Source organism: Stegodyphus dumicola, chromosome 7 (genome assembly GCF_044657685.1).
Source record: "Stegodyphus dumicola isolate Sdum_Otavi_A_Nest chromosome 7, ASM4465768v1".
NCBI lineage: Eukaryota > Metazoa > Arthropoda > Arachnida > Araneae > Eresidae > Stegodyphus > Stegodyphus dumicola.
The window spans coordinates 125,819,107-125,843,338 of NC_140774.1; the positions used below are offsets into that span (position 1 = coordinate 125,819,107).

The 24,232-nt window shown below is 30.9% G+C and overlaps 1 protein-coding gene across 1 annotated transcript in view; it reads right to left on the reverse strand.

The window, feature by feature from the left end:
• LOC118190575 (uncharacterized) overlaps positions 1-24,232 on the reverse strand; it is a 216,653-nt gene that overhangs the window by 63,059 nt on the left and 129,362 nt on the right. Inside the window, exons 24-31 of the mRNA XM_085820802.1 lie at positions 24,063-24,203; positions 23,340-23,440; positions 22,493-22,693; positions 18,599-18,803; positions 11,099-11,350; positions 9,107-9,565; positions 3,765-3,976; positions 2,172-2,439 (exon numbers count right to left, since the gene is read on the reverse strand). Of these exons, the coding sequence (XP_085676928.1) occupies positions 2,172-2,439; positions 3,765-3,976; positions 9,107-9,565; positions 11,099-11,350; positions 18,599-18,803; positions 22,493-22,693; positions 23,340-23,440; positions 24,063-24,203 (1,839 nt within the window). The remainder of the gene's footprint in view (positions 1-2,171; positions 2,440-3,764; positions 3,977-9,106; positions 9,566-11,098; positions 11,351-18,598; positions 18,804-22,492; positions 22,694-23,339; positions 23,441-24,062; positions 24,204-24,232) is intronic.

Sequence of the window (24,232 nt, forward strand, 5' to 3'; positions counted from 1 at the left end):
GTGCGCGTGCGCAAAATACGTTTACGAATGTGCGTTTAATGTATAACAGACGGTATACGCTAAGCTCTAATTATCTATTTCAGTTAATGTTGCAGATTGCGTTGTTCCTTAATCTTCGAATTGGATCCGGCTTATTATTTTTTTGCAGACTGTTAGAGCAATTTTATAAAAGTAAGCTTGAACTTTCAATTATGTCAAATAGAATTTCCGATTTATATTTACTAACATGTAACGGATCTACAAAGTGAAAGTATGTTTCGGAGTCCATTAAACAAAAAGTGGAATTGCTGCAAAAAATGGATAAAGGCATATCCTTTGTTTATCTAAACTTTGTTTATCTTTAACGCCGCGTGCAATGAATTCGAAGTTGATCTGTCAGCACTGTCCTTATCTTCAGAGCAGATGTTTTTATTTTATTTGGCTTATAATTGCTTACTAAATGTAGTATTTCATTTCGATATGCTCCATCTTTGATATGATTTAAATCAAATCCCTCGTCATTATAATTTGCTTCTGATGACGAAGAAAGTGACAGAGGAAAACGAAAAAATTTCGATTGACAAATTAGTCGGTATTCTCGACACAGCAATTATAGGACTTGAACAGCGGAACTTTGTAACTGAACAAGAAATTATGTTTGTTTATAGAATTAAAGAGAATGTATTAACACATAAAAACGAAGCAACTTAAACAACTTACATTGAAAGAAATGTTTAATAAAGTAAACAAATAAATATTAAGCTTTTTTATTTTTTTGTAAATTTTGATACACTTTAGATCATAATTGTTCTTTATTTCGTAAATTACAGTTTCATATTTTTAATTTTATAATTTCTTCATGCCATTTTACTAGATTTAAACTGATGATCTATAATCCGGAATCGCCGAAGTCCCGACGAGTCCATATTTACGACTTTTGACTGTAGTTGATGTTCAACATAGATGACAAGATTTAGGGCCAAAGCTAGAATTTTTTGCCTCTAAATGAAATCTCCGCCATTCATAAATTCTATCATAACTTCAAATTCTGTCATACAGTACAACCACATTAATTGGTCTGGCTATGGTGCCAGGACTACAAGACTTTTGTTTCTATTAAACTAAACTCTTAATTAAGAAAGTAATATTTAACAGATAATTAAAAGTTATTTTACAGGAAGGTGAGAATTGTGCCTTGAACCTTTTTTTTATCTGGTGAAAATATTAACAAATACAGCAATGAATTATGTCCAATGTTCAGTCATGTTTGTCTATAAATACCATCTTATATATCTATAGCCACAACTATCTGCTAGTCACTCCTTTATGTATCATTCAAATTATACAGTAGTTCCCCAGTCCTCAAGATAGTTACAGATTCCTTCTTCTCTCTCTATCTCTCACACACCCACACATAAAATGCCTGTATGATATTTTAAGAATAAATGCATACAAAGTTAAGATTTGATGGGAGCAAGTTTGTCACCAGTTTTTTTTTCTACATGCTGCAGACTTTTCTTCTTCTTTTTCTCTCTCTCTCTATATATCTTGGCATATTCACAGACCTTATAAATTTAGGGATGCCTTTGTTAATTAGGAATTAACTGTTAAAATGCTCTTTTGCTTCCTTATTACATTTTTCTGAATAGCTAATTCATTCTCAGAATGATCCTTTTTAATGTGAAACTTCACTTTATGAAACGTGAACTAGCCTGAAGGTAGGAAATCAGGCAAATAAAGAAAATGAAAAAGTTGATACAGCATTGTCCTTTGCAATATACTGCTTGACAATAGTTGCACTGCTCAAAAAAGATGTTACTGCTTCTTGTTATTCAGCCTTTGAATCTACAACAATGTATGTTAACTGAATGAAATTAAGCATAAAATTGCATTTAAACTTAAGCCACTAGAATTTCAAAGCAAGCAAATTAGGAACAATGTATGTAATCATTGCCAATCATTATCATTAAGCAGATTCACTAGGACTTGCTGAAGAAATTCTGAGTTAAAACTCTAAGATACACTGCATATATAGCACATCTAAAACAAAATGTGCAAAATCTTGGTTTATATATATGTATAATAATATATACTTATTTTAGCTCTTTTGTATATAAACAAAATTATTCAAATTTATGTAATTACATCAAAGTAAAGTAAGTTTAATTAATGCCAGAAAACTTATGACTTACAGCAGTTGGGAATTTGCCCTTCTTTATCTGCATTTAGCACTTCTCCAATACCACACGTAAAACCTCTGTCAACATTAGAACGAATGGCAAGCACTCCAGGACACTGTCCACCAACAGCTACGGATGTAATATTCAGTATAGGTTCAATGATAACAGATGTACTTGGAACACTTAAATCAAATATAAGCCCCAAAGTAGAACCACATAGATCATATAACAAAGTCTGACTGACAGCAGGTTTGATCCTTAGTGTGTAAGTCATAATAATCTAAAAATAAAAAGTTTTCAGTTAATCAAGACAATTACTTACTATATAAAAGCAGTGCATTTCTTTTACAGACAATAAATAGAATTAAAGAAGCATTCTAAAATATAAGGGGCAATAAAGTTTCTATATAAGCCTTGCAAGACCTGATACGAAATTACTGTCGATATTAAAAAAGTAGTTGATAAACATTTATTGTTTGCTGCCTAATATGGTCTAATACAATCAGAATCACTGTTCTTTACACATATTATCAGAAAGACAAAGATAAAAAAAAAAAAAAAAAAAAAAAAAAAAAAAAAACTGAATTGCATAATTTAGGCCAATCTATCTTTTCTAAACTTTTTAATGAGCATCCCCACATATGATATTAAAAAGAGGCAAAGTCTGATAAATTGACAGTGTAGACTTGGCTACTAATGTTAAAAATTAATTTATGACTAGTAACAGCATGAATTATAAACAAATAGCTAAGTTATTGCATTTTATTTTCCAGCTATCGAAATGCGACGCTATGAGCAACGTTTTGAAACCAAAACCTAGCAATCATGAATCAGAACTAGAACTAGTTGCCATTCAGCATAAAGAAATTTAAATATAAATATGAACTACTTATTGGCATTCAGCATAAAAGAAATATAAATATGAATATTAACAAAATATTAAAGTTAATTTTATAAAATAATTAAACACATGAACAAATATATGAAATAAAAAATAATTATTTCTCATGCTATAACTGGGCCACTACAACAGCAGAGCCAGAGTTTCCAACTTATTAGTGTCAAAAGTGAATATAGTCTCTTGCAGTAGCATAGCCTCTGTGCAGAAATTACCAAGACACTTCACCTTAGTTCAGGTATGATAGAAAGATTCAGATTATTTGAATATCCATTAATTTAAATCCCTCAACAAGCAATAAATAAATACATAAAATGACTAAGCAATGGTTTATTGTAAATATGTTTGCTAGTAATGATGTCATCAATATACGTACCACAGTTTTACTCATTAGTCTGAATGAAATAAATATCTATGACTTCAGCACTGTCCCAAAAAGTGGGGAACTACCCTTTATATTCAATAAAAAAAAAGGGGAGAATACAAAGCCATATGATGAATAAAATTCAATAAGGAATTACTAATGATTAACATATTAAGAAAAGGGCAAAGCAAATTTGCTCTAAATTGCCGATAAAAATAAATGATAATCAATAACAACTTATAAGCAAATGAATATATATATGTATATAGAATGTTTTAACTATGCTATATTATACATTAATATAAATTATATGCAGTAAGTATCCTAATAAATTAATACTTACTGTATTTTCAGCAATCATTCTCACTGTAGTGTTGTGGAAGGATATATCCATCTTAACATTTATTGCAGAGCAACGGCCAGAAAGAAGGTCATTCAAGGAACTATAAAAGGTTCTCACATATGAAACATATTGTTCTAAGCATGGAACAGAAACTGCACCACCAGCCCTATATTCAATCTGAGCTACCACATCATATGATGCCTCGTCAGTGTCTAGGAAAAAATACATATTGTTTTAAATTTATATATAAAGTGATATTTATTACATGCATATCACATGCTTGCCAACTTCATAAGAGTAAAAATCAGAAGACTTTTGAAAAAGAATTCAGGAAAAACATAAAGTAAATTTTCCAAAGAAAATTAGCTTATATCTAAATATTTTTAAATAATCAAATGGGGAAAACACTATCATAAAATATGAAGTTAATTGTGTTTTATGACATTTATCATCTCATTAAAATTTCATAATTAAAGTATATAAAAATCACAAAAATGAAATTAAAAACATGTTTAAATATAATAAAGAGAAATTAAAATATTTCCTACTAATGTTACTTTTACCTCCCAAATACTTAATTTTAGTATAATACCATTATTTTATTAATATAGCAATGATTTGTAGCATTTGTCTCCCCCTGCTCCAAAATATCATCCTAAAATTTAGAAATCATTGACGTAAAATTTTTGTACAGAAATTGGTCTTAAAATTGCCCAAATACTGATATATTAAACTTGATGATACATAACAAAATAATTCATGTTTTAAAAGGGTAAGAACTTTGATATAATACACAGGATGAAATCAAATATGGCAATCTGAATGTCTGCTAAGAATTTGGGTTTAATACAGATTTGATGAAAAATTCTCAAACTGGCACAGTTTTTGGCACCTTCACAAAAATTGTAAAATTCGAAGAAAGTCAATTTCATATGCAAGATCATAAAACAATCAATTTTTTTCAAAATTATGAAAAATTTTGTAAAATTGGCAGATATTCTTAGTATACATGGGGGGAAGTAAATAAACCACTTTCAAAATGAATATATTATAGAAGCTTTACAAAATAAAAGAAATCGAATTAAAATTTTATAGTCCCAGGAATTATAAATTGTTCGGCTCAAATCAAAATAAAATACAAGATGAAAAAAAATTTAAGAAAAATCTCAAAAAATTTAAATGCACATAAAATGAAAACATTATTCAAAAATTAAATATTTTTAATTCAAATGAAAAAGATCAAAATGTACGGAAATGAAAATTGTGTGGAGAATGAATGAAACCTGGGAGATTTCCAGAAGAATGCCCTCCTTAAAAGAAGCAATGAATCATGTTGCATACAAAGTGCATAGGTTAACTTTTAAAGCCAGAGCAGGCTGGAAGCCCACTTCTTGACAACGATCATAATAATAATTGTTATTTATTAATTATAAGTTTTTAATGTTTTATTTAAAAACAATATTATTCTGAAGCATACTATGCTATGTAATGCTAATTATCATAAGCAATGCTATCACGAGTTTTATGCACTTCTATTAATGGGGAATAAATTGTAACACAGTTTCTGTTGAGTTCGAGTTTTGAGTCGTTTTAGAGTTAAATAGGTATGCTGATTTCAAAACTGTAGTTAGTTTTCTTCTATCACATTAAGTTTTATCTGCACCTTATGTGAATGTGATCACTCTGCTCATCATCGAGCATGGATTATAGGTAGAGTACTACTGCTTTTCTAGTGTCTGACAAAAACCCTCCGATTGCTGCCAGGTGAATGATTCTGTAGGAAACCAGCAATAGGCACATACTTGTCTAGACTAATTCAGTTATGTCTGAGATACTATAGTGAGACATTGTATGCTGCTCTGGTATAGTGAAATGCATTCTGACATGCAAATGCATTCTGATATAGTGAGACATTGTATGTTGCTCTGGTATAGTGAAATGCATTCTGACATGCAATCCGAGTTAGTCTGAATATACAAGGTTTAGCAGTGTGTAGTTTTTATTTATATATGAACTGAAATCTTTGCTTATGCTTGACTCTGCTAGTTCACACCATAAGTGCTTAAACAGCTTTGATTTGTTGTATATGTAGCAGGTTTATAACTCCAATCAAAGGACAAACATCAGTACATTTCTCAAGCAAGCCTATTTTAAAGTGGAAATTGGTGATGAAGATAAATTACAGGCCTATCACAAAGTATGCAAGCAGTGTGTCGAGACTTTATGGATGTGGATTAAGGAAACATGTTCTAAATTTCCATTTGGTATACCTATGATTTGGCCAAAGCCCAAAGATTACTCAAGTGTTTGTACTTTTATATAGTTGAAAACATTAGGATACAAAAAGAAAAACAAATGCAAGACGGAGTACCCTAGTTTAACATCATCTATATGCCCAGTGCCTCACTCAGCTGAACTCCCAGTGCAGTTTCTAAAGAATTACTCTCTTTGGAAATATAGGAATATGATTCTGGTGAATACTGAATTGATCCCAACAATGAAGAATTTGAAACTGAATATGATTCTGTTTGTAAGGAATTTGACCAGCATGAGTTGAATAAAGGAATGGAAGAGTTAGGAATTCCAGCTTATAAGACTGTTCATCGATAGCTCAAACTAGAGCTCGAAGCAGGTGCTCTACAATGGAAATTTATTTGGTACAGCTCCAGAGGCCATTCAGTTTATTTGTTTGAAGAATATGAAGACATAAAGAGAGTCATTGATTTTTGTAACATCACAGGTACCAATGGTACCATCACAGGTATATGGTTATCCTTAAAATGGTCTGCTTCCTCCTTGGCCAGTTGCACACTTATACCAAGTATCCCTGTTTTTTGTGTATGTAGGAGAGCAGAGTTCATGAGAAACATTGGGTGCAATTAAATTGGCTGCCAAGATCTGACCTGAAACCTGATGATCCAAACATTCCACATCAGCCACTTGCTGACAGAAAGAACATTATATTTTCACTTCTGCATATAAAATTGGGTCTCATGAAGCAATTTGTTAAAGCTTTTTCAGTTGAAGGAGACTGTTTCAAGTATCTCATTTCGACATTTCCTAGCCTATCATTTGAAAAAATAAAGTGCAGTGTGTTTGGTCTACAGATTTGGCAGCTCCTTAAAGATGAATCAGAATGGCAGAACTTGAAAAGAATGCTTGGTTGGTATTAAAAAACATTATCAAAAGTTTTCTTAGAAATACATGTGCACAGAATTATAGAAAAATTGTCCAGCAACTTTTGGAGAGCTTCAGAATGCTTGGTTACAACAAGAGCATCAAACTGCAATTTTTACGTAGCCATCTTGATAACCTTGGAAAAATCTTGATGCAATCAGTGATGAGCAGGGTCGGCGATCTCACCAAGATCTGAAGGTCATGGAGATACAATATCAAGGTAGATGGGATGTATATATGATGGCTGAATATTGTTGGAGCATTAAGTGAGAATGTCCACAGATTAAACACTCCATGAAAAGCCATATGAGAAAATTTTTACCTTAATATGCATGTTAAAAAAAAACTTTACTATTTGTCTGAATACAATTTAACATGCAGTAACTATAGACAGCCTTTGTACTAATAACACTATTTTTTGTGAACGGCATATTTCACAAGTTTTCTTTTTATATGCATATTTTGTGAGACTTTTGAACAATGAGAAAATATCCTGTTGCTTAAAAAGTTGACATGACAGACAAAAACGGAGGTTATTTGTGGATTCAGAGACCAAAAGTTAGTCAAAATCAGGTGATCTAAGATAATGAAATTACTGTTCCCCAGCATTACCCGGAGTTGCAATTAATTGTAATTAATTTATATATTGCAGTTTAACTAAGTTTATATAGTTCAACAGAACATTTTATTCATTTTGATAGAGTTATATAAACTAGCACACTGGAAGACTTAAGAGATCACCATAGTGATAATGCAATATAAAATTGAGCCATAAGAGATTCAGTAATGAGAAATGTAAGAGACTAAAATAATTCTAGTTGATATGAAAAAGAGGAGATCACTTCTTGTATTTATCAAACTGCTATATAGGCAGCTTCTCTATCTGCTCCAATGTTAAAATTGATTGCCTGTTTGAGAAAGGCCTGAAAAATGACAGCATGCATAGACTGGCACATATTTTCCTGTCATACAGCTCTTTGAAGGCAATAAATATTTCTTGCAAAAATTGCCCTATACCTATGTGCTCATTTCAAAATAAAGCATAGTTTTCTTTGAACTATGCGTAAACCAACAAAAAACAATATTTTCATTTTTTTCCCTCCTCCCCCTTTTTTTCTTTAAAAAAATGAACTGAAAAGTAAAATTGAAAATGGTCAATATTTTGTTACTTTTTCAAATAGTCTTGTATAAAATCATAAATAAATAAATATAGATCTTGCAGACATATGAAGTATTACAAAATAACTTTAAACAAAATGATCGATAGTTGTAAATGGTTAAAAGAAATTTTAATTAAGATTAACACAGATTTAATTATGAAAATGAAACTAATTTTTCAAGTTCATTAATTCTAGTTACAGCAGTATTTTCATAACATAAAAATACATTTAATGGTAGACTTATGGTACAGTTTATAATCTTTCTCATTTAAAATCTCAGCATTTCTGCCTTGTAAAGCTGAAGAACTGTATTCGCGAGAAGGCAAAAACACATAAAAACTCAAAATATCTATATTAAAAATTACAAAGTAAATCTCAAACACTTATTTCCTTGAAAAAATTCAAGAAAGAATTAAGCATGATTTAATTGGCAATAATAAATGAATGTGTTATCTTTATTGTTGCGAAGCTAAATTTCTCCAAATTGGCAACTAATCCACTAGTCTCCTGTTTCAAATGTAAACATCAATGGCTGCCATTAAAAACAGGCTTAGTGGCAATTAAACAACTTTAAAATTGCTGATAATTCTAAAAATATTGCACACAGATTTACTAAAGGCATAAAATCCTTAACCGGAAGATAAAAAAAACATAATTCAATCATTTTTAAAGCAAAAAATGTACAATTTACAAACATATAAGAGTAAAGAAACTGAGATCACTGAGCTGGGTAACAGAGTGGATATATATATATATATATATATTTATATACGTTTGGTGCGGCCGATTGCAGCCAAAATACGAGGTGCACATCTACATGTTATAGCAGTCCTATATACTAAAATAGGTTGTGTGAAATTTAATTGATAATAATAAGTATTAGAGGATTATTTTATTCTTTTATACATTTACCATTTGCATTTTAAATACTGAAACAATCTCTTCTTATAGTAATATTTATTAACAATGGTTATAATTATTTCCCAAATAGCATAATACAATTACCTTCAGAAACACAGTCAGGGATTATACTTCCAGGAACCCAAGCTTGACCATTTGCACATTCATATTCTTTCAGTGGTGCACCATCAGTAAATTTATATCCCTCTTTACAAGTTGCTACACAGCGGTAACCAGAGGTTGAATCATCAGGAACACAGCTAACATCACCATTTGCTGGTGGTTCTAAAGACCAATCAACACAAGGTGCAGCTTGTACAGATACTTGGAAATGGCAGGTTGCTTGATTTCCAAATTTATCTGTTGCAAGAACAGTAACATTGCGATAGCCTCCAAGGCTGATGAACGCAGTTTGTGGAGCAATTTGGATATTCACATCTCCTGAATTATCAGAAGCATTAACCATTCTTCTCACTTCTTCAAAATTTACTCGGTAACTATCTTGCTTTTCTACTAATTCAATAACATATGACTGAGGACATGTCAATGATGGAGGAGTATCATCTGAAATTTTAAACAGAAAACGATATTAGCACAAAATGAGAAATAAAAAATCTGATGTGTACACCACAGGACTTCCTTGTATTGGAATATTAAATTATATGCATTTTTTCTTGCATTTCATTTAAACTTATTGGATTGAATTAAATCTACTTCGCCGACAGCGCATAAACCACAATACAATAAATGCATTCTTTAAAATTCACTCTAGTATTTGTTTACCATAGTGACACTCTGGCACTAGATTCACTTAATAGTATTAATAATTATACAGCAGTTAACTTATATAATAATTATATAACGGAAACTGAGTTAACTGTTATATAATCCAATAATTATATAACAATTAACGTATATATTTCATTCATATTATAACTCATAATGCCCAAAATTTATATCATTTAAAGAATAGAATTATCTAATCGTTGCCACATGTTCTATTCAAATATTATAAAAAAGCTAGAATGATGTATAAAAGAAATTAAGCAAACAAAACAAAAAAGAAACAGTTTTTCACAGAGGATTGAGTATTTCTCATTTAATTAATTCAGTTCTCACTTCGCGAGAAGGCAAAAACACATAAAAACTCAAAATATCTATATTAAAAATTACAAAGTAAATCTTAAACACTTATTTTCTCGAAAAAATTCCAGAAAGAATTAAGCATGATTTAATTGGCAATAATAAATGAAGGCGTTATCTTTGTTGTTGCGAAGCTAAATTTCTCTAGATTGGCAACTAATCCACTAGTCTCCTGTTTCAAATGTAAACATCAATGGCCGCCATTTAAAACAGGCTTAGTGGCAATTAAACAACTTTAAAATTGCTGATAATTCTAAAAATATTGCACACAGATTTACTAAAGGCATAAAATCCTTAACCGAAAGATAAAAAAAACATAATTCAATCATTTTTAAAGCAAAAAATGTACAATTTACAAACATATAAGAGTAAAGAAACTGAGATCACTGAGCTGGGTAACAGAGTGGATATATATATATATATATATATATTTATATACGTTTGGTGGGGCCGATTGCAACCAAAATACGAGGTGCACATCTACATGCTATAGCAGTCCTATATACAAAATTTCAACGTTCTGAGGCTACTCGTTTTTGAGTTATGCGAGATACGTACATACACATGTACATACATACGTTCGTACAGATGTCACGAAAAATTCTCTTCAGAATTAATTTTAAAGCAGTTTTATAATTTTTTTGAAGGAAAAGAGCATTTTATTCTGTCCTTACGCACAGATATCACGCAAAACACATCGTTAAATTGCATTTGATAGCGGTCAAAATGTATATTTTCGTTGAAATATGCTGCCTGAAACTTTTCGCGATTACAATACTTCTTTTTACTTCGTACAAGGAAGTAAAAAATCAGCAGAAATTAATGATATTTATTATTATTATTATTATTATAAGAATTTTGCACATCATTTTATCGTTACAGAATGGAATATTCCATAGTGAAGTATCAAAATATAAATTAAATAAATTGACCTTATTGAAATAGCAGTCTTACCAGGAACAGTTATGTTCACAGAGCAAACAGCAATATTTCCATCAAAATCATAGGCAAAATATTGCACAACCATATCTTCGAAAACCATCACTGGTGGTTTGAATCCAGCAGGTTTCACTTCAAATCGAGCTAGTCTTCCAGAATTATCAATAGCAGTTGGTTCTGTGAAATTTACAAGTTGCAAACCATTTGTAGATTTAGCAACTAAAATAGGTTTATCTGGACAATTGATAAAGTGAGGAGGCTCTTGATCTGATAAATAAAAAATAATACTGCATTATAAAATTTATTAATCAACAAATTGAATATGAACAACCCATATAATTAATTAAGTAATTAAAAGAAATTTTTGATCAAAAATCAATTACCATATATTTTCATGTATAAGCCAAGAAATTTAATAAATTTTTCACTACTGAAGTTTGGATATTGGTTTATATGCGAGTGATTTATAAATAATTCATCCAAAAGCATAATAATGTATGGTAAATAGCTAATTTTTTATTTATTTAATCGTACTGTATATTAAATTTCCAAGAATACAAAGGTTTGGCTCCAAAAAGCAAATTGCCTTGAGAAAGGTATATTTCTTGATTACAATATCAAAAACCCCAGGTATTTAATACATGGATTTTGTTATTTTTATTACCCTAATCTAATATTTTGATTAATTTCAAGATATACATATGTATTTTTACCAAAAATATACTTATATGTTGTTAAGTTTAGGATTGTGTATCCACAGATCGCCAATAGATGGCGGTAGTGTTTGTTTGTAAAAAGAAACTGTGATGTCAATTATGTATATGTATCAGTTCGTCTTTGGTGTTCGTGAATAAATGTTGTGTGGAAGAACGCTCCTCTGTTTATTACTTTAACTGCGATCCAGTCTGATTTATTAGAGATTTATACATATTTTGTTTATGGTGCCTGCAAACCGGGATTATTACAAACCAGGAAATTGACAGACTGAATATTTCGAAAATGGAGGGCGTTCTTGAACATTTGAAAAAGAAACGATCGGTTGTTAGACAATTAACTACGAAACTGATAACCAAAGTCGAATCGAATTTATCAAATAATATTCCGCTAAATGAGAAAATTGAGATAATCGAGGATTTATATGAACAGTTAATTGAGAAAATCAATGAACTGAAAAGTTTAGATTCAGAAATAGAAACGAAAGTAACTTCGGAGGAGATTGAAAATGAAGTTACCTTAAGTCAAGAATACCAGGATAAAACTGTTATATGGAGAGGAAGAATGCAACGATTTTTGAAGAAGAATTCGGAATCTTCTAGAACAGTTTATCAGAACGAAACGGCTAATGTTGCACTTCCAGTTGAAACGAAAACAGTGAAGTTGCCACGTCTGCAAATCGGAACTTATTACGGAGATTCGTGTAAATGGTTAGACTTCTGGAACCAGTTCGAAAATACAATTCATAATCATAGTGGATTGAGAAAAACTGAAAAATTTGCGTACCTAAAATCCTTACTTGGAGGTAATGCTTTAGCTGCCATTTCCGGTTTCGCTTTAAGTGACCTGAATTATGATTCCGCAGTAGAAATATTGAAAGAACGTTTTGGAAGACAAGATGTTGTTATCACTTCGCATATGAATAAATTATTATCCCTTGAACCAGTGGGAAACATTTCAAATGTTAAAGCACTGCGTAAGCTGTACGATGAATGCGAAGTCAACATTCGAAGTTTAGAATCGTTAAACGTTACTTCTGGAATTTATGGAAATATTCTCTGTCCTATCATTTTGCAGAAACTTCCAGAGGAGTTAAATTTGGAATTTAATCGAAGTCGAAATATGGAAGCAGGATTTGATATAAAGGAAATTATAGAATTCTTAAAAAAGGAAGTTAACTGTCGAGAAGCTGCAAGTTTAATGAACTCTGAGAAAACGAATCAGAAACCAGACTTTCGTCAAAATGAACAACGCACGAAAGTTTATCCGAATTATAAACCGAAAGTTCCGACTGCTTCAGCTTTATCAACAATTGGATACAAATGTATATTTTGTGACAAAAAAGATCATACGAAATATAAATGTACTGAGGTGAATGCTGATGAGAAACGCAACATTTTGAAACGTACAGGAAAATGTTTTATGTGTTTTGGATGTAAACATTTAGCTATCAACTGTAAGAACAAACAGTTTTCCTGCAAAAAGTGCCGCGGTAAACATCATGAAAGTGTGTGTGTGAATCCCGCATCAGCTGTCTCCAGTGCAAAAAATAAGGAAACCGAAACATCCGCGGAAATGGTTCAAAATTCTTCTGCCAAAACTGGATCTAATATTATGCTTCAAACGGTGTATGCTGTGGCTGAGGGCAGAAATAAGAACTGTATTGTGAGATGTCTTCTTGACGGCGGTAGCCAAATCTCTGCAATTCGCGAAGATTTATCAAGAAAATTACAGTTACCAGTGAAAGGAGAAACTGTTTTAAATCTGCATACCTTCGGTGAAAAGAACGGGAAACATTGGCGGTGAAAGAAAGTTGAACTTACGCTCCGGAATATTAATGACCCTGAAAAATCCATAAATCTCAAAGTCATTGAAGTACCAGTCATAACAAATGCCGATATACGAGTACCAGATGTAGAAATCAAATCCAACCTCCAAGCATTCGGCATCACTTTGACAGACTGTGGTGGCGCCGGTGGAATGAGTCATATTTCCGTTTTAATCGGTGCGGACATTATGTGGAAAATAGCAAGCGAAGAAATAAAAAGGATAAACAGAAATGCCGTAGCTATGAAAACCTTGTTTGGGTGGTGTATACAATGCAAATTTCCTTCATCAGACTTTCAAATCCATGATGCGTGTTTAAACGTAAGTGTAGAAGAGAAACTTCTAAAAAGCGTCGAATCGTTTTGGGATATTGAATCTATAGGAATTAAAAATATTTCTGACGAAGAACAAAATGAAATGGCCATGCAAATATTTAACAACTCGATTACACAAAAGGGTAATAGATACGAAGTTAGACTTCCATGGAAAGATCAGAATGTGACTTTAAGAGACAATTTTAAGAATGCTGAAAGACGGTTCTTAAATCTGATCAAACAATTTAAATCAAACTTTAACTTTTATGCGCAATATAAAGAAGTGATTGACTATCAGCTTAAGGAAGAAATCATAAAAAAGGTCGATCTTGGTACTCCATCTGGGAGACGAAGTTACTACATACCTCACCGTGCTGTCATCCGTGAAGATCATAATTCTACGAAACTTCGCATTGTTTATGATGCTTCTTCAAAGGAAAAAAATCATGAATCCTAAATGATAATTTACTACAAGGACCAAATCTTCTTCCTGAACTTTTGAAAGTTTTAATAAATTTTCGACTTCATCGAATTGCATTTACGTCAGATATTGAGAAAGCGTTTTTGCAAATTTCTGTTGCACCTGAAGATCGGGATTCAATGCGATTTTTGTGGATTGATGAGAATTCAAGTTTGAGCAATCCGAGAATTCAAGTTTATCGGATGTGTCGTGTAATTTTTGGAGCAAAATCAAGTCCATTTTTGCTGAGCGCTTGCATTAAGCATCATATAAAGAAATTTGAAGACATCCATCCCAGAACTGTAGAAATGTTAGAAAACTTCATGTATGTTGACGATTTTATTTGTGGATCAGATACGGAGGAGGAAGCTATACAGATATATCATGAAGCCAATGATATAATGAAAAAGGCATCAATGACTTTGACCAAATGGAATTCTAATTCGGATACTGTAAAAAACCAGTATAAATCAAGTGACAACTTCGTTAGCTTTAAATTGCCTGACTGTGATTCCCTCTCAAAGATTCTTGGACTTCAATGGGATACAATTAAGGATATCTTCCGTTTTAATGCACAAGACGTTATTGAGTTCATCCAGTCAAATGACCAAACAAAACGCTGTGTTTTAAAAGCTGCTTCAAAAATCTTCGATCCTGTTGGGTTTCTTGCTCCATATGTTATTCAAGCAAAAGTTCTGTTTCAGGATTTATGGCTGAAAGGTGTTGATTGGGATGAAATTATCCCACCAGAATTGCAGGAAAAGTGGAACAAATGGTATAGGCAACTATGTGATCTACCTAATATCCAGATACCTCGGTGGTATTTTCGTGATGTTGATGAAACGCCTGAAACACTGGAACTACATTGTTTTTGTGATTCATCTCAAAGTGCTTACGGAGCAGCAGTGTACGTGAAATTCCGTAGCTTAAAATATTGTGGAACAAGTTTAGTGATAGCCAAAAGCAGAGTGGCTCCCCTGAAAAAAATTATCTTTACCAAGACTCGAGCTTATGGCAGCAGTGTTAGGTGCAAGACTTGTAACTACAGTCCGTGTGCATTTTCCTCAAGCTAAGATTCATTTATGGACAGATTCTTTTATTGTGCTTCATTGGATAAAAAACTCACCACGGCGATGGAAAACATTCGTACAAAATCGAGTGTCTGAAATTCAAGACAAAACATCCCCGAGCATGTGGCATCATTGTCCTGGCTCAGATAATCCAGCCGATAAAATCACACGTGGTGTTAAAGTGAGTGATCTGGTAATAGATCAAGTGTGGTGGCATGGACCTCCATGGCTTCATCAAGATGAAATAAATTGGCCTAAAGTGAACGAGCATTGTAGCATAGTAGATAGTGTTGAAGAAAGAGTTGTGACTCAAGTTACTAGCAGTGTTCAACCTTTGCAACCTGTGTTAAAAATAGAAAACTTTAGTGACTTAGGTAAACTTTTAAGAGTCACGTCATATGTATTTAGATTCATTAATAATTTAAAGTCACAGAATAGAGTCATTGGTCCTGTGACTAAAAATGAAATATGTAATGCTATGTGTTATTGGATTATCTTATCACAAGGTGAGTATTTGTTTGAAGAGTTGAATGATGTTAAATGTAAAAAATCATTGTCTCATAATTCCAAATTGTTTGGGTTAAATCCAGTAATGGATGAAAAGGGTTGTTTAAGAGTTGGAAGTAGATTAGTGAAATCATCATTAGATGTCGATGAAATTCAGCCTATAGTATTACCAAATAATTATTTTTCTCGTTTAATTATTTTGAATTGTCATGAAAAGGTACTTCATAGTGGTGTAAATGAAACTTTAGTGCAAGTAAGAGGGAAATTTTGGATTTTAAAAGCTAGACGTTTTGTAAAATCTGTGTTACATGATTGTAGATTTTGTAAAAAATATAATGCTAAAGCTGGACATGAGATATCGGCTCCTCTTCCAGCTGACCGAGTGGAGAAAGCTCAACCATTTGAGGTAAGTGGCATAGATTTCGCTGGCCCTTTGTATTTAAAGGATGGTACAAAAGTGTGTATTTCATTGTTTACCTGTGCAGTGACTCAAGGAGTCCATTTAGAATTGTTATCAAATTTAAGTGCAGAGTGTTTCATTCAAGCCTTATGTAGATTTTTTGCACATAGGGGTATTTGTAGAATTATATATTCTGATAATGCTAAAACCTTTAAAACTGCTGATCGTGAATTAAAATATTTGTATAAATTATGTAAAGATGAAAAGGTTCTAAATTTCCTTGGTAAAAATGGGTTTGAATGGAAATTTATTGTAGAAGGTGCTCCTTGGTGGGGCGGATTCTAGGAACGTTTGGTAAGATCTGTAAAAACTTGTTTAAAACGTATCTTAGGTAAAGCTTCTTTATATTATGAAGAACTGTATACTGTCTTAGTTGAAGTTGAAGCTGTTATTAATTCTAGACCTATAACGTATGTATACAATGAACCAAATGAACCTGATCCTCTTTCACCATGTCATTTTATAATTGGATCTAGATTGACGGTTTTACCTTCACCTGAATCTAAACTAGAATCTACAAGATCTCAGTTGATTAAAAGATGGAAGCATAGGCAATTAATATTAGAGCATTTTTGGAAAAGGTTTTATAAAGAATATTTGTTAGAATTAAGATCAGTCATGTTTTCAAAAACTCCAAAGAATTCTCCCGTGTTTAAAATTAATGATGTTGTACTTGTGCGAGAAGATAATGTGAAACGCTGTAACTGGAAGATAGGTAGGATTAAGGAATTATTTCATGGAAGAGATGATAGAATTAGATCTTGTGAGATTCAGTTGGATAAGGGTGTTGTTAGAAGACCAATTGAAAGACTTTATAATCTTGAAGTTCAGTAAAATTGATGCATCCGTTGTGGATGCATGGGGGGGGAGTGTTAAGTTTAGGATTGTGTATCCACAGATCGCCAATAGATGGCGGTAGTGTTTGTTTGTAAAAAGAAACTGTGATGTCAATTATGTATATGTATCAGTTCGTCTTTGGTGTTCGTGAATAAATGTTGTGTGGAAGAACGCTCCTCTGTTTATTACTTTAACTGCGATCCAGTCTGATTTATTAGAGATTTACACATATTTTGTTTATATGTATATATAAGGCCTAGCTGGCTGGAGTGTTAATCAAATTTCTCAATATCACTATCCAATTCAGAATTTGTTAGCAATGCTCATAAGTCTCGCTCTACTTCAAACAAATACAGATGAATTTCATCATCCTTCATTTCATTATTAAAAAAGTTGTCATACACCTCATAGAAAATGGTCTCTTTAGTTTCGTCTGTAGCACTGCAGATATGCCATTTGAACAATCAGTCAAACATTTTTGGTGCATCTTTTGAACAGATAAGGATTTGGTTATTAGCTTAGTTACATAATCACATTATTTACCCATTTAGCAATACACATGATGATTTTAAATTCTGTTTATACGCTAATTTTCAATTTTGGTTGATTTTTGTAGGAAACTCTTATGTCTTGGCATACATAGCTTATATTTAGAAATAGTATATTATCAATACAGATAGAAATTTAATATGTTAACAGATTTTCTTCATTGAATGCTAAAAAAGTTATCATAAAAATGTACATTTAATAATATAAATGAAAGAAGAAATTTGATAAATATATTAACAATATTTTAAATTATTTGATATTTCAAAAAAAAAAAAAAAAAAAAAAAAAAAAAACAGAGAACTAGGAGAAAGATGTACACTTAAATAAAATTAGAATGTACAATAAAAAATTAAATTACTTAATACATTAGAGTAATATTTGTTTTTACTGAATATTTTAAAAGCACATATAAAACTATTAAAAAAGTTTCAGCTATTCTACATAAAATATCAAGATTAAATTTCATTTCCTAAGATGTAATATCAATAAATTTAGAATAGTAAAATTTCTAGTGGCAATGAACGGTATTTATTTAAAAAATTCAGAATTTCTTTAGATTAAATACTAATAAGTAAATAAAATAAATAATATTACAGTTAAACAGAGAAATGAGACAAATAACACAAAACATATAATTTTTTCATTCTCAAAGGGTTGTTATAAGTTTTAAAAAACTGAACAAATGAATTGCAAATTTATATAATATTTATTAAGAATAGGTAATATATACTCCAGAAAAATGTATATGTTAGCTTATTACTATTTAACTGTACTTACCAACACAAATGGGATAACCGCTGTTGTAACCCAATAATACATCTTCACTTTCATCTTCACAGCCCATTAATTCAAATTTCAAACAAGGATTTTTATTGTAAGACACAATAGCTAAAATGACTTGCCTTGCTCGGACACTGACAGGCAAATCAATACGAGTGAGTTCTCCATAATTTCCAGGTTCTCGAGCAGTTAAATTAAAATTCTAAAAAAATTAAATGTAGGGAGTTTTAACCTTCTGTAATTCCTAAAAGCTATATCTGATTGGAAAAAATATTAATTTATATGCATGCTCATAAAATCAAAAATTATAATTTTTGTTAATTTCCATATGTGTCAAGAAAAATGAACTGAAACACAAAACTCATAAATTTTAGTTTATTAAAATCATTTATGATTTTATGAAATTAAAATTAGATTTCAAACATAATTAAAATCTCACTATGTATCTCAACTACATTAGTAAATTCCTAGCTTCGATTACACTAACATATTTTGTTATTTCTATAGTTATAGCTAAGCTTTTCAAGAACACTATTAAAATATAAAATATGAGCCAAACAAAGTCCACAGAGAAAAACCTAGAAAACAAACACTGAATCAGATAACCAAATAAATAAATCATGAATGAAAATTAAAATTAAAAAAAAAAAAAAAAAAAACTGTGACAGATTGTTTTAAAATAGGATAAGATCCAAATATTCATCCAAAAAGTAAATGATCGAAGAAATTCTAAGATACAGGATAGTATGCTCTTCCTTGTTTCGTATGTTCAAAGCTTTAGTTATAATTTCTATATATTCCTTTTAATGGTTTAAATAGTTAAATAGGCTGGTTGCAAATGGGGTTGCAGCGGAGATACTTCGAATATCCTCTTCAAGCTTTTCATTCAGCCAATCTTCAGTCATAGTCATGATGTTCTGGTCTCTGCTGCTACTAATACTATTCAAAAACTTGAAATTGTTCAAAATCAAGCTCTCCGTATTCTTATGGGTGCTGTAAGAACCACTCCTATTCTAGCAACTATTCTAGTGTTTAACTCAAAACCCTCCAGTAAGAAACATAATTGAAAGAGGTGCAATTCTTCTTTAATGAAAAGCTGATTCGCTTGCCCAACAATACTTTTTGGAGGGATTACGACACCAACGCAGAGAGAAATCTTAAAACTCAAAAAGGGTTTATACAATATGCTTATTTTGCAGCCACTGACATGAATGTCCATCTCAATCCTCAGCTTCTCTGTAGGCCTGTTTGCCCTTTGGAATATGGAGAGATCTCAGTGTGTCTGAAGCTGGATATGAAGTTTAACAAGAGTCATATGAGCAAACAAGAGGTTCTTGCCATTGTTCTATCTGTCACTGAAAACAAATACCCTAGAGACACATGGTTACATGTCTACACAGATGGATCAATGTTTAATTATGAAGACGGAGCAGGAGCAGGTGTGTGCTGTAATCTTTTCTCATGCTATGCACCAACAGGTGCTCATTCCACCCATTATGATAGCGAGATCAAGGCTATTTATATCGCATTAAAGCAACTGGCTATCCGCCCTTCATCATTCTACAAAGTGGTGCTCTTGTCAGACTCTTTGTCTGCTCTTCAATCTCTTGCAAATAGACAATACACAGAAAATACCATATACTGGATTGCAGAGAGCTCTCAGTGTCAATCTCTGTTTCTTTCCAGTGGAACCCAGCTCACTGTGGGATTTCTGGAAACGAGGCTGCCAACTGTTTGGCCAAAGAGTGCAAAGGTCCTCCAAAGACCTTAAAAAAAAAAAAAAAAAAAAAAAAAACACCTATCATTTCATTCAGTCAAACTCCTAATAAAAAGAAGATATGCCTCCAAGATAAAGCAGAGAGTACTTTGTGACTCTGCCAGTAAGCCTTGGGCCTCACTGCTTGAAGATACAAAGTTGATCCCAGGCACTTTTCCACCTTACTACAGGCCATGATTGTTTACTCGCATGCTTGCATTGGCTTGGGTGTTGTGACTTTCCTTTATGTCCTCTGCATGAACAACATCACATTTGTGATCCTTCTCATCTTGACTCATGCTCTGCACTTGTGCTTTTAAACCGTAAAGCTCAGAAATACTGGAAGGTTAAAGATCTAATGGTGTCATAGCTAATCTCCTGGGCATTTGTAATAAATAAACAGTTTAAATAGTAAAAGTTCAATTAAGAATATTAAATGTTCTACATGTAATAAAGTATGCATTCTAACATCATGTGAAAAACCTAAATAATTAAGCTAATTTAAAAAAGTTCCCTTCGGCCTTCCTAATAAAATTTATACTAATGACATTTTTTATACAAAAACTAATTAACATTTTAAAATCCTTTATTTCTTATTTCAGTCTCAAATACAGAAAGCAACTATCTACGACAGTCTGATATTAGCTATGTTATACCAATGCTACCAATTAAATTTCTTTCACTAACAACAATTACATCTTCAGAACTTATTTCTAAACAAACGAGCTGGTGTCAAGGAGCACTGGAATTTTTCACCATTATTCTATGCATATAAATATTAATTGCATTCCCATTGCAAAAGTCTCCATGGAAAATACTTTATCAAGGCAAATTTGGAGGATGTTCAGTACTGCAAACAATCAATATATAACTACATAGTACAATTTAATATCAGATAAAATTCAACTTTTAGTTCACATATTACTGTGTACTTCAAATGAATCCAACAGGAAAAGACCTCTTCTTCAAGAAGCAAAATATTTTTCTCATTAAAATGGATACTGATCTGTGGCTGAATTTTATCTAATTTTTGCCAGATTCTTTAAGAAGAAAGTTTAATAAGATATGCCAGAAGTTTAAATTAGTCATTATGCTTTTGTTGTAAAAAGTGTTTGAAGCATCTTGTTTTCAGTTTTGCACTAAAATGAATTTTATTTTACAAAAAATCATATTAATCAATCACAAAGGATTTTCTTCTAAACTATATAGTTATTAAATCTACAAAATGAAGATAATATGCAAAATATTTAATTTTTGACATTTTCATAGTAAAAACTGAAAAATGATTCCCTAAATATCAACAACGTAGCTTTTACTAACTGATCTATTTCTTTCCATTCAAAATTTGCCATCTCAACTAATTATGATACAGATTTTTACTTTAAAATTTTGGACACAAAATACTTTTACGGTTTCTTATAAAACTATGGGGAAAACAAACTGCAGGAAAAAGCTCTAGAGAAAATGCTATTGTAGAAAATTACAATAAAGTATGTTTAAAACTGATATTTTTTCATGAAGACAATGAAATTCAGGGATTCTGACTACCATGAATTCGGAGTTATTCAGTTTAAAAGAAACTACACTTTATTTATTATTCAAGAAACACTGCTTTTTTAAATCTAAACAATATGTTACCTATAATCTGCGAATTATCTTTAATAATAATTTTTAAATAGAAAATTTTACAGTTTTCCCCCCCTTCATCTGTGACTATGAGCCTTAACAAGAACTGCTGAAAATTTTGTAAAGCAATTGCTCTTGATCATTGCTAAATATAAGTTATCATCTCTTAGTTATATAATAATAATGATAACTTTTTTCTAAATATGTCTTATAAAGTTTTCTCTGAAGAGGAAAATGAAATCTAAATTTCATACACAATAATTAAGGATTCAATGTAATTCTTTTCCCTTCAAACTATTTTAAGCAAAATTTATTTTTAACAACGTAAAAGCATACTTTTTTTATATAAATATCAAAATATCATGAGACTTAAAGCATAAATAATAAAAAAACACATAAATTTGACTAACAGAACACAATTTTACTACAATGCATTACTAGGATCATTGCTACAAGATTGCAATTTTATATATATATATGTAATATAAATTAAGTGTCATTAGACTCACCGGGAAATAAACAACAAAGTTTTCTGTAGTGCCTACTCTGTAAAAGAATCTAAGTTCTGTTGGCCTTCCGCTAACATCATTGGTAACTACTCCTTTGACATACAAAGATTTAATGCGGAAAACACGTCCTAAATCAACAGTTACATATGTGAAAGTTTCTTCCTTTGCACACCATCCTGTAGCACTATTTAAGCGGATATTCTGAAATAAAAATTATGCATCACTTGAAAACAATATTTTCTCCTACAAATTTGTTTACATGCAAACAATGAATGTTCAGTAATCCTGAAAAAAGGTTTATTAAAAAGATAGTATAGAAAAAATACAAGGATTTGAATAATCCTTATTCTGTTCATGAAAACATGAAATGCATATTTAAGACCAGATGTTATGTGTAATTTATTGAATCTCACATTTCATGAAATTTTAGAGAAAGATTATGTGACTTAATACACCTTAGAATTATAGATTTTAATTAAAAAAATGTACTTCAGTATAAAAATTATAATGCATGCATCTAAATTCTCAAAAAATGAATGTTATTTAAAATTAAAATTTTATTAAAAAGGCATATGAAATTAAAGTGGGTAAATTTGAAAAGTTTAGTCATCAGAAAGTGAATAAAAAAATAGTACTTTAAAATATATTGTATAACATGATAATTTATCCAATGCTTAGGTTGGGAAACAAAAATACTTAGTTTAATTTATTTTAAAATTTAATGGCTAGTTTTGTAAATAATATGCACCACTTTTTAATGGAATGTTTGTCTATAATACTTCCATTTCAGATATTATGACAAAATTTTAAGAGCAAAAGTAAAGTTCAGAATTATATAATGAGGTACCTTGGCTTCATAATTCACTCTCTGAGATGTTGCATTTATGGCATTATCAGGAATTATACCAGATGTTAAGCCTATTGGCTTAATAGCTTTACATTCAGCATCTGGAAAAATAAACGAAAATAAAAAATGAATTAGCAAATTTTTGCAAAACTTAAAATTACTAATTAAACAATAATTATACCATTCTGTGTAAAAATTAAAAAGTAACACAAAAAGCTATCAGTTTTTTTATAGTAAATACTAATTTGAAATTAACAACACATATTTATCACTGAAATAGCAAAATGACAAATACAGTAATGAATTAACAGATTTAAAAAAATTAATTCATTTCACTAGAAGACCACACTTTTTTTTAACCAAATAAATTCTTAGAATGTAATTCATAAAACATGTAAATAAAATATTACATTATAAAATGTACACAGCAAGGCAATTCATACTAAATTCTAACTTTAAAGAATTCTAAAAATCAGTTAATCAGGCATACAAATATGCAATCATCAGTCTAAACAGTGAGTAAAATTTTAAGGAAAATAGTAAATGATATACAGTTTGCATCAAGTTAAAATGCAAAAGTCAATAACATAAAAATGAACTTCATTAAATAAATTATTCATATTTAAGAACAAATTAATTTTGTCTGCAGTTCAATTGTATCTTACATAATAAATGTAAAAAAAAAATTGCTTAAAAATTGTATTTTAAATTTAGTAAACTTACTCTTTATGCAAGATATTGGATCAGTAGTATATGGGATATATCCAGGCCTTTCACAACTAAACATCACTTCAGAACCATGTTCATAACTTGATGCCATTTGCATACCATCTGGAGGCCGTCCAGGATCTTCACATACAGGCCCTAGTATTATGATAATAGAATAACTGTCA